Below are 15,176 nucleotides of genomic sequence, written 5' to 3'. Positions count from 1 at the left end.
GACCATCCCTCCACTTGGTCACATACCCAAAACAAGTCGCGTAAGGCGAAAATACAATATTTAGTCAAGTAGCTGTCGAACTCACAGAATGAAACTGAACGCAATTCCATTTTACTCGTAGCATCGTCAGGCCACCGCTCATGGCAAAGGCAGTGAAATTGACAAGAAGAGCGGGGTAGTAGTTGCGCTAAGAAGGATAGCACGCTTTTCTGTACCTCTCTTTGTTTTAACTTTCTGAGCGTGTTTTTAATCCAAACATATCATATCTATATGTTTTTGGAATCAGGAACCGACAAGGAATAAGATGAAAGTGTTTTTAAATTGATTTGGACAATTTAATTTTTAATAATAAGTTTTATATATTTAATTTTCAGAGCTTGTTTTTAATCCGAATATAACATATTTATATGTTTTTGGAATCAGCAAATGATGGAAAATAAGATAAACGTAAATTTGGATCGTTTTATAAATTTTTAATTTTTTTTACAATTTTCCGATTTTTAATGACCAAAGTCATTAATTAATTTTTAAGCCACCACGCTGAAATGCAATACCGAAGTCCGGGCTTCGTCGAAGATTACTTGACCAAAATTTCAACCAATTTGGTTGAAAAATGAGGGCGTGACAGTGCCGCCTCAACTTTCACGAAAAGCCGGATATGACGTCATCAAAGACATTTATCAAAAAAATGAAAACAACGTTCGGGGATTTCATACCCAGGAACTCTCATGTCAAATTTCATAAAGATCGGTCCAGTAGTTTAGTCTGAATCGCTCTACACACACACACGCACACACGCACATACACCACGACCCTCGTTTCGATTCCCCCTCGATGTTAAAATATTTAGTCAAAACTTGACTAAATATAATGAACCGCCTGGGTGCTACATGAGATAAGACCATCCCTCCACTTGGTTACATACCCAAAATGAACAGCCTGGGTGTTACATGAGATAAGACCATCCCTCCACTTGGTTACATACCCAAAATGAACCGCATGGGTGCGCTCTGTGTACAATGGGATTTCTTTATGCATTATTTTCGTAAAAAGTCACTAATGGCTTTCTAAGAAATTAATTCATGAACAAATTCCAACTGACCACAGCAACGTACCAGTCAGGTTGTAGATTGTTGGTATGTGTTCAAGTGGCGGGACAGTCTTGAACCATCTGAAGGCCTGGCCAGATCTGAGATGATGACCCGAACTGTCAGTTACGAGAAGGATTCAGAGTGACTGAGTGTGCCTTTAATCTAGCGTGTACGTAGTTTACCCATCAGGTACACCAGCACAGTCACAGACCTGTCGAAGCCTTTTACCTGGAATAGGAGCATCGTACCACTTGGGCACTTACCGAAATTTACATTCTGTCTGCTTCCTGCGCAGAGTGGTGATTTTGAGATGAATTCATTTTGCATATTAACACAGGTGTTAAAAACTATAATGCAGACTACCATTAAACATAATTGTTTGCACACAGTACAATCAAACCCACGTTCAAACGTTCAGAATAAATTGGATTCACACCTCATACGTGTGCATTATGCGTGTTGCAAATCAAACAGGTAAGCTTCCTGAACGTTTTTTTCTTCTTCTTTGCAATGCGTTCTTTGCTGTCCACATGCTGACTAAACCTTTGGTTGCTTTTAGGCCATGGAGTGGTTTTTTTTGTTCCTCGCTTTTGGCTTTTCCTGTCTGTTTGGGTTAACGCAAGGTTTGCTGTTTCGACAAGGTATGTTCTGCACACAAGTTTGATATTATTGGTCCAAGAAAGTCATAAGTTGAAACAGAAGAAATGATTTTAGAATTGACAGAATAAAAAAACCAAGAAAGGTAAGTTGTCGGAACGTTTGTTATTGACAAAAAAATACGTTACAGTCACAAATATATCGACCCAACATACGTTCTTTAATTTGCATTCATTCGCTTGTGACTTCCTAGCAAGCGGCCGAACATTCCGTCAAGCTAAGTTTTTGTCTACTAATTATTTGTCTGTGCATTTTAAAGACCGTTGGGTCGATATATTTGTGACTGTAACGTATTGTTTTGTCAATAACAAACGTTCCAACAACTCGTACCTTTCTTGGTTTTTTATTCTGAATTTTGGAACGTTGGCAGTCTCTTTGATTTTGACCACCAGACCTAATTTAAACACCGTACCGTTGGACTACCGTGTCACTGATGTGGGGGTCAAGTAGCTACTGGATTTGTGATTCTCGGGTCACGGGTCCGAATTCAGACTGGGACGGACACGAGTCAACTTTATGTCATGACTCAGGGCCGGACGGTATCCATGTTCCATCCCCATCACCGACGTGGCAAGGGAAATATCTCCCGGGTCATTTTTGCCATCAGTGCAGGTAGCTTATTTCGCACACACCTGGGTAGTGCGACTCTTAAGTTGTTGCTGCTAGCTTTCCATTCGAAGGAAGCGGCACGTATTCACAGCAATAGGATTTGAAGTAAAAGTAAGAGATCATTTTTGTCCAAAGCCGCTTTAAGTCCTAGCCCTACCTGTAGCCCTTGCATTGCCATTGGCGAATTGACATCAGCGATACGTTTCTTCTCGTTTACACGATATAAATTTAGTAATTTATCGCCACAAATCTGTCCAGCTTATACTGACCAAAAAACTGCTTATGAAGAGATCGCACGCTTATGTGTGTGCGTGTGTGTGTGTGTGTGTGTGTGTGTATGTGTGTGTGTGTTTGTGTGTGTGTGTGTGTGTGTGCACGCGCGTCACGGTGTGTGTGTGTGTGTGTGTGTGTGTGTGTGTGTGTGTGTGTGTGTGTGTGTCAGTGAATGTGTTACTATTTGCGATTATTGCAATACCAAACACGCACACACACTCACAAACACGCACACACTAACGCATACGGCATTCGGTCAGTAGGCATGACACCACCAGGCGAACAAACAGCTACAGTCGTATCTGCGATGAGAGACCCCTCCTCGGAAAGGCCACCTCCCAATAAAGGACACTTTCTGTTGTCCCTCTGTCAAGTGTCTTCACAAAAGATTACTAGCTGTCATGACAGGCGACCTGCAATGTGGGAACACGTTTTACTGGTCCGAAGGTTTTTAAAATATGTTTTTAATGGTTTTTTTTTATCACAACGACCACTGCAATTTCAGTATCAATCACCACCGAGTTGTTTGTAAATTCCCCCCCACAGAAAACGCCCATGAGCCCAATGTCACGCGACAGAAGTTGCAGATCGCGGGCGTGTCGATCGTGAGTAATGGTGATCGTCACGACTTCTTGCAACGTGACATGCCGGAAGTGGTCACACTGGCCGTTAAGCTGGCCGAGACCGGTGTCACGCTGACCGTCACGCTGCACAAAAGACCCAGACGGTTCCACCAAGTTCCCCTCTACACGTTCAGACCCGCCGACAACCGACCCGAGCGAATGGAGCAAGCTGACCGCTCTCCCGAGAAGGTAGGGTATCCTTGGCATTCGATGTCATTAATCCAACAAATAAGGGAGAAAAAAAAGTGTCTTCTTCTTCTTCTTGTCGTTCGCTGTTAGATCGTCAGTCCGGACTGCAGGGCGAAACGTGCTGTCCTCTCCAAGTCCTCTTTGGGGCCGTATAGCTTCTTTTGTAGCGCTGTCTCCTCTGGCCAGGTGGTGTCCCTCAGAGCACTGTGGTATGGACAAGCCTGCAGGATGTGCTCTGCTGTCTGATTCTTGCCACACGGACATAGGGGGGGGGGGGGGGGGGGAGGGAACTAGCTTCAGCTTTGTGGCCATATGATGGTTTATAGTCTGTTATGTCCAGTGCGGAGTCTGAGTAGGACGACTTGTTCTTCACGTTGAAAAAAAGTGTCTCATATAAACAGGTTTTTGGACCATAACAATAAGCCCAAAAATGTGTGGGGCACATTTCCAGTTTGTGGACCACAAAATGAACACAAATTTGTGCCCAAAAGCTGTGGGATTAATGACATCGAATGCCAAGAATAGTAGGGTAGGCTGGTACTTCAGGCTTTTGCTGGTTTGCTGGTTTGTAACTTGTGATGAGTTCACCTCGCCCCATCCCCCTCCCTTGAACTGATATGATTCGATCCTCAATCCCGAGAACAAGTTATCAGCAGGGAAAAGGATAAATTGCAATTCTGATTAGAAACCCCGACAGCAAGCCCTTGGCGGCCCTCCGTCGATTTTGATCGGCAGATGCTCGGTGTTCCAGCTGAGTCATCGCCGGCACGCTGATGTTCGTATGGTCGCTGTGAAGACCCGTATTAACCGCCTTGTTTGATACTCCCTCCGTTTTAAGACCAGATTTTATCAGATTTTCGGAAGTCTGAAAAGGGGGCGGGGTGAGGGGGGGGGGGGGGGGGGCTAGAGCCGATCTACTGCAATCACAAAATCAGCGGCTTTGCATAGCTAGACGTTGCCCTGCAGTTCGCCTTTGCGGACTCTCTCATCCAGAATGAGAACTAGTTGTAGGAAAGAAGTAGAGGTGTACAGATAATTACACAGTGGTTTAGCTCTCCAAAAGCGCATGCTCAGAAAATTACAGCAGCGTTTCCCCGTTTTTTGCAAAGCTTATAACACCTTTTATCATATATGGAAATGAAAAATGACGCGCTTGACCATATCATTCTAAGGAACATAAATTGCAGTCAAGGAGTGTACTAAATGTACTGTTGCCTTACCCACAGGACATGGCCTGGTACATCACCGGGCCCCACGCTCACACTCAAATGGCCGTCTGCTTGGAACGCAGGCACACAGACACACGTGTGTTTGTTCATCTGGTAAGTGGTAAGACAATATGACTGAATTGGACGGCATTCATCCCATCATTTATTTTTTAAACCCAGTAAAGAAGAGTTTTAAAACAAAAAAGTAAAACCTTGTATTTATGGAGGAAAGAGTTTGAAACCGAGAGAGGGGCAATGTGTGTGTGTGTGTGTGTGTGTGAGTTCGTTGGGGAGGGGTTAATGGGAGTGATATGTTTGAGGAACAGAATGCGAGGGAAGGGGGGGGGAGTTTTATGGAAAGCTGTTGCACGTGCATTAATTATTTATTGTACGCGCACTTGTGGACATGATGTGGCCGTGAGAGCGAAGACAGAGAATGCGAGTCAAGGTGGAGGGAAGGGAAGGCTCGGACTGATGATTATTGTAAAAGCTCTTAATCAAACCGTGTGTTGCAGAAAGACGACGGCCTTATAGTCATAAACAACACCATGTACTCCTTAGAATCGTCATCGCGGATTAAAAGAGACTTGGCATCGCCGTTTTCAGGGGATTTAACAACGCTGGAGGAGTATCGCCTGACGATTGTTTCAGATGCCTTGTCCTCCATGTCTGATAAGCGTCGCTCCAGTCCTAACGGTACGTATGGGCTACCTGTGACGTAAGTCCCCTCCGAGGAGACACCTTCTGTTGTCCCTTTATCTTTCTTTCGAATATTTTGACCAAAACATACCTGTCGTGAAAGGCCGCCTGCAATATGAGGACACGTTTGGCTAGGGTGTCCTTTTCACATTGCAAGTACATCATAACCCTTCCCGGCCACGCCCTGCCAAACGAACCAGGTTCCACAAGAGAGAAATGAGGCAGCTTCCTGCAGACTTTTGTTGGAGTGCCTATTTAGGACTTGATATTATGATTTGATGGCATGTACCACAAGAAGACTGTCAACCCCCATTTATAAAGGCCAGTTGGGCAGAAGGGGTTCAATTTGATGCAAAATGGATTCATTATCTGGAGATGTTTGACTGTTGGTGTGAACGTAACAAGGGGGGGGGGGGGGGGGGTTGTCGTGTTCTCCGCTTTTGTTTCTTCCCAAATTGGCATACGCTTTAAGTGAAAAACTGAACACCTAAGCAATGCCGTTTTCCAGTGAACCCACTGTGGGAAATTCATAAGACTCTAAGTGTCCTTCGTATTGTCAGCGTGGTATACAATTGCATCGCAAGATTCCTGTTAAAGGCACACACCTTCTCGTGAAAACAGTTGAGGTCTGGTTGGGCTTTTACGTGGGACAAGATCATCCCTCCACTTGGTCACATACCAAAACTCAACACCCTGACTACTTCATGTGGTGCGTTGGAATTTGCCAATTACTTAATTTCTTATAAAGCCATTATAGTGGCCTTTACAAAATTAATTCATAAAAAAATCCCACTGAGCTCAGGGAGCACCAAGGCTGTTCATGTTTGGTATGTGGCTATGTGAAGCGATGGTCTTGCCCGATGTAAAAGCCTGGCCAAATGTGACCCTCCACCACGAAATGAGTCGCATGTCACCTCGCGCGGTTCTGCGCGGCTAGGCTTAATATAAGTCCGGGGAGTGTCTGGTAACAGTGTGAGGGTCACCTTAGTCACAGGCTTATAACTCAAACAGTTTTCGCTCTTTTCTAAAACGGTTTTCACCACTGGATAGAGCATAAAAAACTCTTTAGGAAAATGTACAAATGTGAAAATCATGCAAAGGTGACATGCGACTCATTCCGTGGTGGAGGGTCACAAATCTGAGACGGTGAGCAGAACTGTGTACACGGGAAGGAGTGTGCCTTCAAATCGCCGGGAAAGGGAAGTGTAGGGTCTGCTGATGTTGTTGTTAGCTTCAAAACTCACAAAAGATCCCATGCCGGCACTTGAGCGTGTTGTTAAACTTTTCAGTCAATGATTTTTCAGGCCAAACAAAAACGTGCACAGATGTCTACGTGGATGTATGCGTGCACGCCGACTGGGATTTGTATGTCAAGTGAGATTTAGATTCTGAAGATATTTTGTTCTCAAATTTTCTTAATTACTGACTATGTATCTGTGTGCGTCTGTGCGTGGCTCTGGCTCTGTCTGTTGGTGTGAGTGTGTGTGTGAGTGTGTGTGTGTGTGTGTGTGTGTGTGTGCGTGCGTGCGTGCGTGCGTGCGCCGCGGTGCGTGCGTGCGTGCGTCTGTGTGTCTGTTTGCCCCTGTGTGTCCATGTGCGTCCAAGTGCGTCCGAACGTGTTTGTATTGCTTTCTTTTCTTGATCAGCATGAATTTGAAAGAGCAATTTTTCTTTTTTCCAGAATGGAGAAATCTGCAGAAGCTGTACATACTTACATCGCAGACTTCATGAATAAGGTATACCATACACATTTAGTGCAAGTCTCCCCTCTCAAATGTTTACAACAAGCAGGTATGAAAAAAAATACGAGGGTAAATGGGAGAGATTTACATTCTTTAGTGAAGAATAGACTCGTACTCATAGACTGCATTCTACACTGCCCACCCCCATCCCACCCTGAATAACTGTACATATTTAATGGTTGATGGTGTGTGTGTGTGTGTTAGTGACTTTAAGTCTCCGTGTGTGTGAATGAGTGTATGTGCGCCTTGAGTCGCCTGTTGATGAGATATGTGCGCGTTACAAATATTCGTATTATTATTATTATTATACGGGTTAAAAAAATTTTTTTTTTTAAAAAGGACAGTAAAGATGGTATGTTTTTGACTATCCATCTAAGTATGCCACTGCAGTTAATATTTTCACACCCTATGTTATTTCTGACATTTATGTGAACAGTACCTGCAGTACGGAGACATTTAAGTTATAGATATTGTACAATTATTTTCTGGTAACAGGTCCAAATTATTTACGACAGACTGCTTCTCTCCGAAGACTTCCACTACAGAATACATGTAGAACTGCACAAAATCTTTGTGGAGACGGTAAGGTACTTTTTTTTCTCGGAATTAGCATACTACATTTACAGCTAAGATTGGCTGACAATCTAAACAAGTCGTTTATCCACGTCTTGTAAGACTGAGTGAGTGAGTGAGTGAGTGAGTGACTGATAATTAATTTAGCACACACGAGCACAGACACTGCTGTACTTACGGAACATGAAATCGATATTTTCAAACCTCAACCTTTTGTCCCCTCGACGTTATGCTGTCGACATTTTGTCACGCTCGACCTTTTGTCGCACTCGACATTTTGTCACGCTCGACCTTTTGTCGCACTCGACATTTTGTCATGCTCGACCTTTTGTCGCACTCGACATTTTGACCTTCGACCAAATGTCCTCGACCTTTTGTGCCTTGACCGTTTGGTCCTCGACCTTTTGGTTCTCATCTGAGTGAATGATATAATGTTGTCATTTCGTGCATGTCATCTTTAACTGACGATCGTTTTCTCTGTTTTTCAGGATTTCGATACCGACCCACTCCGGCTCAGAAACTCCCCCCTATCACAGTATGTTATAAAAGGTACACTATTTGGGACTCTCTCTCTCTCTCTCTCTCTCTCTCTCTCTCTCTCTCTCTCTCTCTGTGAATGAATGCAAATGAGCTAATATGCTGTCATACAGGAATCAAACACAACTCCAAATGTAGGTTCCCTCCACTGTATTATTCAGCTATGACAACATACACACAAATACACTCAAAAATCCGGTACTCAGTTTTGTAGGCAAAAACAACTCGAGATTACAATCCCGTACACAATTGCACTAACAAAACTCTCTACCCTTCACTTAGGTAGAGAAATACACAAACAGTCCGTGAACTCACAGCCTCACACGATATCTATTTTACTGGTATCGACTCACGGCTCGTGTGTAGTCAAAAAACAGTTATAGTTCCTATTCCGGCAGACTTAAATCACCGTCTGCTCTGCCTACTAAACATTCCTTATATCTTAAGTAATTAGTAGCTTGTAGACATATTTTAACTCTGTTCATACACAGAATTACACAGCGTCTATGGCCGTTCACTAGGAAATGTATTTAACTACTAATTCCTTCTACTGGCGACCTCCGTCTACTCAGTTTCTATCGCCCTGTGACCTCTATGGTCCAACTATACGGACAACCATAACCTTGCACTAGCTTCTCGAAATCCCGTCGAATCTCAGCTATGCGGGTCTATAGGCATGATACTTCGGCGGCTTCTCAGATCCTTCATACTGTCATCTGGTCGCTATCTTTCTTTCCGACCGGTTATATGACGCACTGCACAAACATAAATAGCGGACATCTTGTATTAGATATCTGTCTGCTATGTTTACAGTTTACAGTGTTAGTCGATTCAACTTATGCGATAAACATTAGCGATATTCAAATGCTTATTCCATTTACCTGTTAAGTGCTTTACTCGGGCTTCCTTTCTCCCGGTCGATTACTGTGACAACCCCTCTCTGTCCCCGGACAGTGGTTAAGTGTAACGATATCTTCGTTGCGATTTACAACGTCAACTCTCCTCGGTCAGTGAGCTGAATTCACAGTCCGTGCACCACACTTCGCTATGTCACGCTATATCTCTGGTTAGCGCTTCTAAAAGCGTGGAGGATATCACTGTCAAACTTTGCCTGTTAGTGTTATTCGTGATTTCCTCCACACTCTCTGTCTGTATCTCTTTCTCTGTGTGTGTCTCTCTCTCTCCTCTCTCTCTCTCCCTCTGTCTCTCTCTCTCTGTCTCTCTCTCTCTCTCTGTCTTCTCTCTCTGTGTGTGTCTCTCTCTGTGTCTCCTCTCTCTCCCTCTGTCTCCTCTCTCTCCCTCTGTCTCCTCTCTCTCCCTCTCTACCTCTCTCTCCGTACCGGCACGGTTGGCCTAGTGGTAAGGCGTCCGCCCCGTGATCGGGAGGTCGTGGGTTCGAACCCCGGCCGGGTCATACCTAAGACTTTAACATTGGCAATCTACTAGAGTGGCTGCTCCGCCTGGCGTCTGGCATTATGGGGTTAGTGCTAGGACTGGTTGGTCCGGTGTCAGAATAATGTGACTGGGTGAGACATGAAGCCTGTGCTGCGACTTCCGTCGTGTGTCCGTGGCGCACGTTATACACTCTTCAAAAAAAGTTAAGGATCACTTTTTTACAAGCACGCCACACAAAACAGACAAGACCGAATTCTTTCATTTTTTTTACATTATATAATTGAACAACCAAGGAGTAATGACAAACAAAGCAAAGATCGAACGCGGCTGCGACAATTTAGCTAGAGTGTGTCAAACGTGACAACCCTCGAAAATGGAATTCACAACAATGTGAATCAGTGTCAATAACGCGTGTGCCCTCCGTTGTGTGCCAGGCATTCAACACATCGTTGGCGCATGGAGTGGATCAGGTTGCATATGAATGCTCTGGGAACTCCATTCTACTCCTGCTGGAGCCAGTGCAGCAGTTGACCCAGATTGGCAGGAGGAGGGTGATGTTGCTGTACCCGACGACAAAGCTCGTCCCACACTGTGCTCTATGGGGTTCAAGTCCGGGCTGTTGGCTGGCCACAGCATCCTGTTGACCCTGGCCTGCTGGATGAAGGTGTTTACAGCTGCAGAGCGATGGGGAGGTGCGTTGTCATCCTGAAGAATCGCACGAGGGCCGATTGCTTGAAGGGCTGGAACGACCAGGGGTTGCAGGATCTCATTCTGGTAGCGGACACCGGTCAAGTTGCCCACTACATGGTACAGAGGTGTCCTTAGACGTGTGCTGATCCCTCCCCAGACCATCACAGAGCCTCTGCCAAAACGCTGTCGTTCCAGAACAGCGCCTTCTGCGAAGCGCTCTCCGCGACGCCTCCACACTCGGATGCGACCATCAGCAGGTTCCAAGCAAACGCGGGACTCATCTGTAAACAACACCTGACGTTGCCACCTCACATGTTGAGTGCACCAGGCTCGGCGAGCTGCTCGGTGATTAGCAGTCAGGGTTGTATCTCGGACTGGACGCCTTGCACGCAAGCCAAAGTTGTGTAAGCGGTTTCGGATCGTCTGACCACTAACACCAGTAGTGTTGGTGGTAGCTTGTAGGCGTTGTCTAATGTTGTTTGCCGTAGCCATTCTTTGTTGAATGGCCTGCCTCTGAATGAAGCGATCCTCTCTTTGTGTGGTGACTCTGGGCCGACCAGAACGTTGTCGCTCCTGCACTCTTCCAGTTGCGTGGAATCTTGTTTTAGTCTGATGATGACAGAGGGAGCCACTGCAAGCCTCTGGGCCACTTGCCTGTCCGCAACACCGTCTTGTAGCCATCCTATTGCCCTTCCTCTATCCAAATCGCTCAGTTTTCTTCGTGGGGGCATGTTGCTACTGTACATAATTGTGTCAGCGTGTCAACCTTTAAACACAAGCTGGTGAGCGATGTTCATAGCCAGGACCCTGTTGTAGCACGTACATCACAACTTTTTGCCCTGGCATGCGTTCCGCAAATTTCATGGGGCTATAAAAAACACCCTTTTTCTTCCAAAATGCAGAAGCTTTTGAGAAGTCCCACAAAGGGAAATAACTCTGCCTGCCAAACAGAATTCTAGGTCAAGACTCATTGTTCATTTGTTAATTCAAACACATTAATCTTTTAATTATTATGTCGATGTTTAATTTTTTGGCAATTTTTTATAATTAGATCCGTTTTTTCAACCGATCCTTAACTCTTTTTGAAGAGCCGCAGCACCGCCCTGATATGGCCCTTCGTGGTCGGCTGGACGTTAAGCAAACAAACAAACAAACCTCTCTCTCCGTGCATGCGTGCGTGTGTGCGTGCGTGCGTGCGTGCGTGCGCCGCAAGCTGTGTTTTCAAAAGGTGCACTTAATGCTGAACTTTTCTTTCCATTAGAAATTAAACACCGTTATTTCTTGCACCAGGCTTCAGTATCAATCACTGTATGGATATAATGTGGGCACTATTTTAACGTTGATTTCTATCATTACTGTGCTGTTGGTTGTGATGGTGGTGGTGGTGGTGGTGGTGGTGGTGGTGGTGGTGGTGGTGGTGTATGTGTGTGCGTGCAAAGCAGGCTTGACACGAATGCTCAATGTGATGACTCAGTATATGATGTACAATATGTAACGAATGCTACCCTCAGTTGTATATACGATTCTTTGTCCTTTGTGGTACATGATTATATAGCCTACAAGCGTACACAATATTCAGCATCCGCGGTATATATTTCTAAATTTTGGCCACTGACTTTTAAAGAGTGTTGGGCGATTTATGAATATGAATTTGTGACTGAGTTGATAAGATGATTTGCACCAAGATCTTGCAGTCATGTTTGAGGAATCATTTATGCTTAGTACTTTTACTGTATCTCAATGTTTCATAATGTCCTATGTCATGTTTAATGTTTGTTATTATATACACGCCACAAATCAAATTCTCTCGTGAGATAATAAAATGTTCTATGTGTATGTCTTAATTAATAAAATAAAATCCAAAAACAAAGAGACTGCCAACGTTCCAAAATTCAGAATAAAAAAACAAGAAAGGTAAGTTGTTGGAACGTTGTTATTGACAAAAATACGTTACAATCACAAATATATCGACCCAACGGTCTTTTAAATGAACAGACAAAACTATTAGTCACAAACAAATTAGCTTGATGGAATCTGTTTTCGTCTGCTCGCCAGGAAGCCGAGCGAATCAAAACAAGAAAGGTTAGTTTATGTCAGAGATTTATCATTGACAAAACCAAACATTTACAATGACTGAATTCTTTGGACTGACAGGGACAGTGTATCAGGGAACTCTGCGTGCCCACGACCTGCTGACCGAGTGGCTACGTCACAACAAACAACATGGCTGTGACCACTACGCTCTTCTCTCCCGGTGAGATTTCTGATGGTCCGCCTTATTTACCACAGCTTCAAGTAACAAATCAACAACAAAATGAAAAGGAAAATAATGCATTAGATAAAAACATTGATAAGTAAATAAATGAATTAGTTTTGGTACGATGACGAAGCTACAACAAACAACATGGCTGTGACCACTACGCTCTTCTCTCCGGGTGAGATTTCTATGGTCCGCCTTATTTGCCACAGCTTCAAGTAAAAATCAACAACAACACATTTTTTTTTAAATGCATTAAATGAAAACAGTAATAAGTAAATAAATGAAATACTTTTGGTACGATGACGAAGCCACAACAAACACCATGGCTGTGACCACTACGCTCTTCTCTCCCGGTGAGATTTCTATTTATTTATTTATTAGCTGTTGCTTTTCGGGTCCAGCGGACCATAATAGGCCAAATCAGGACCCCGAGATTTCTATGGTCCGCCTTATTTGCCACAGCTTCAAGTAAAAATCAACAACAACAAAATAAAAATGAAAATAATGCATCAGATAAAAACATTAATAAGTAAATAAATGAAATATTTTTGGTACGATGCGCTAACGGTAGAAAGAAGGGGTCGCTCACGTGCATGGGATTGGTAGGCCGCTGTTCTATCCGAGTGAGATGTTCTATGGTCAACCTTTTCTGCCAAAAAGTCATGTCTCGCGTTTCATGTAGTTCCATCCATGCGGGCGTAGGTTTGTGTGTGTGTGGGTGTGTGTGTGTGTGTGTGTGTGTGTGTGTGTTTTAGTACGTACGTGCGTACGGGTGTTCGTGTGTGCGTTTGGGCAATGGCGCCGTGCACGCCTGTTTTCGTAGTTGTCTTTTCTGCAACAGTGTTTACATATCGTTCTATGCTTATACTTTACTTATCATACATACTACTATTGTAGCTACTATTGAAACATAGACAGGCACCATTTGGCACAGCGTGCATTTCTTTGCTTTCTTTTTTCTCTCCGTTTCAGAACAAAGCCAGCAGAATTCAAGAAACTTGATAAAACGTGGCACGCTTACAAATCTGATAGGCTGGGTAAATGTTGAAAGATCAGATGAGAGAGAGAGAGAGAGAGAGAGAGAGAGAGAGAGAGAGAGAGAGAGAGAGAGAGAGAGAGAGAGAAAGAGAGAGAGAGAGAGTGTGTGTGCGTGCGTGCGTGCGTGCGTGCTCTGTGTGTGTGTTTGTGTGTGTGTATGTCTGTGTGTGTGTGTGTGTATGTGTGTGTGTAATTTTGTTTAGTCAAATAAAAATACACATGTACTTAGAATTCTCGCAGATAATCGATTGTCTTCATTGGTCCCATTCACTCTTCGGATTCGGTGACAGCTCGGTGCAGAGTCTGTAGAACATATTTATTTTCTTTCCCAGAAATAGTTGACCTCGCTTTCAAAAAGGCGTAGGAATAATTCGGTATTTGCTGCCGATTATTGTTGTTATCATCGTTCTTCAGAAATCCGGCTCGTGTCAGTTAAATTTTCACCTCTCCATAAATACACGCACTCCAGTCCTGAAAATATATTTTAAACTACCCAAAACAGCGTGAACTCTTTTTTTTTCCCCGAAGAAAAGGACTATTCTCACTTACTTCATTACACTTGTATGCATTTAGAGCGCTTACTTCCCTTCGTTTGTCAGATTTCCCTGGTGTAAGTTATATTTGTTGTGTCACTTTTGTCCCAAATTGCACACCATTAGGTCTAGCGTGGAACACTAAGCTGTGCAGCCATGAAGACGGGAAGCTGTGCTCCGTCTGGTCTGATAGCAGCTCCAAGATCTACATCATTGCCGGTCATGAACTGGGACACAGGTAGAGCATCTGACTTGGGGTTAAAGACACAGTGCTTCCCGTGTAAGGCCGCCTGTCCTTAATTAAAGGCACAGTAAGCCTCCCGTAAACCATCACAGATACTGTCAGGCTTTTACACATAGTACAAACACCCTTCCATTTGAACGCTCACCAAACGGGAACATCCTAGGTGCCCTACGTCAGGAGCGAGCAATTTTCAAAGAATTAATTTTGCGGATTGTGTCGGAGACAATCGGACCGTGGTGCGTTTTGGCGCTAGACCTAACTTTTAAAATCTAAATAATAAATTGACAGCTTGTTACACAAACATTCTTAAATCATAAAAGAATTCTTTTTTCATCAAGACAAGATCAGTACAACTCGAAGTTTTGAAAGTTTGAAAAAAGAAACGCCCGGAAGCAGGGTCACGCAAGGTCGTGGTTCTCGTAGCAGACGACAGTTTTATGTCTATCGCCAGTTCCTATGAACAGTCAAAAGCCATCGCGAGAGTTCTTGTGAACCACAGCCGTTTGTTTCGTGCATAGTCAGAGGTACATAATAACGTGCTATTGCAGATAAGCTCACAGCGAGTCACATTCAAATTACTAACTGACGACTGCATTGTGAAAAAGGGAAACTGGATCACACGGGTTCACGATGGCTCAGGAAAACCACGAAAAAACAAATTTCTTTGAAAATTGCTCGCTCTTTACGGAGGGCACCTAGGATGTTCTCAAGCGGTGAGTGTTTAAATGAAAGGGTGTTTGTACTGTGTGTAAAAGCCTGACAGTATCTGTGATGGTGTACGGGAGGCTTACTGTGCCTTTAACTGCGCGAAGTCT

At 44.0% G+C, this 15,176-nt stretch overlaps 1 protein-coding gene across 2 annotated transcripts in view; it reads left to right on the top strand.

Annotated features, from left to right (window-relative positions):
• The first annotated feature begins 1,629 nt into the window (after window positions 1-1,629).
• LOC138971225 (A disintegrin and metalloproteinase with thrombospondin motifs 7-like) overlaps window positions 1,630-15,176 on the top strand; it is a 19,794-nt gene continuing 6,247 nt past the window's right edge. For both annotated transcript variants that reach the window (XM_070343908.1, XM_070343907.1), the window contains exons 1-11: window positions 1,630-1,732; window positions 3,177-3,442; window positions 4,669-4,764; window positions 5,166-5,346; window positions 6,654-6,723; window positions 7,031-7,085; window positions 7,587-7,673; window positions 8,153-8,213; window positions 12,441-12,540; window positions 13,519-13,583; window positions 14,244-14,355. In XM_070343908.1, the coding sequence (XP_070200009.1) occupies window positions 1,654-1,732; window positions 3,177-3,442; window positions 4,669-4,764; window positions 5,166-5,346; window positions 6,654-6,723; window positions 7,031-7,085; window positions 7,587-7,673; window positions 8,153-8,213; window positions 12,441-12,540; window positions 13,519-13,583; window positions 14,244-14,355 (1,172 nt within the window). In that variant the 5' untranslated portion in view covers window positions 1,630-1,653. The remainder of the gene's footprint in view (window positions 1,733-3,176; window positions 3,443-4,668; window positions 4,765-5,165; window positions 5,347-6,653; window positions 6,724-7,030; window positions 7,086-7,586; window positions 7,674-8,152; window positions 8,214-12,440; window positions 12,541-13,518; window positions 13,584-14,243; window positions 14,356-15,176) is intronic.

Source organism: Littorina saxatilis, linkage group LG7 (genome assembly GCF_037325665.1).
Source record: "Littorina saxatilis isolate snail1 linkage group LG7, US_GU_Lsax_2.0, whole genome shotgun sequence".
NCBI classification, from domain to species: domain Eukaryota; kingdom Metazoa; phylum Mollusca; class Gastropoda; order Littorinimorpha; family Littorinidae; genus Littorina; species Littorina saxatilis.
The sequence above is the reverse complement of the archived record's forward strand: the minus strand, read 5'-3'. Positions and strand labels throughout refer to the sequence as shown.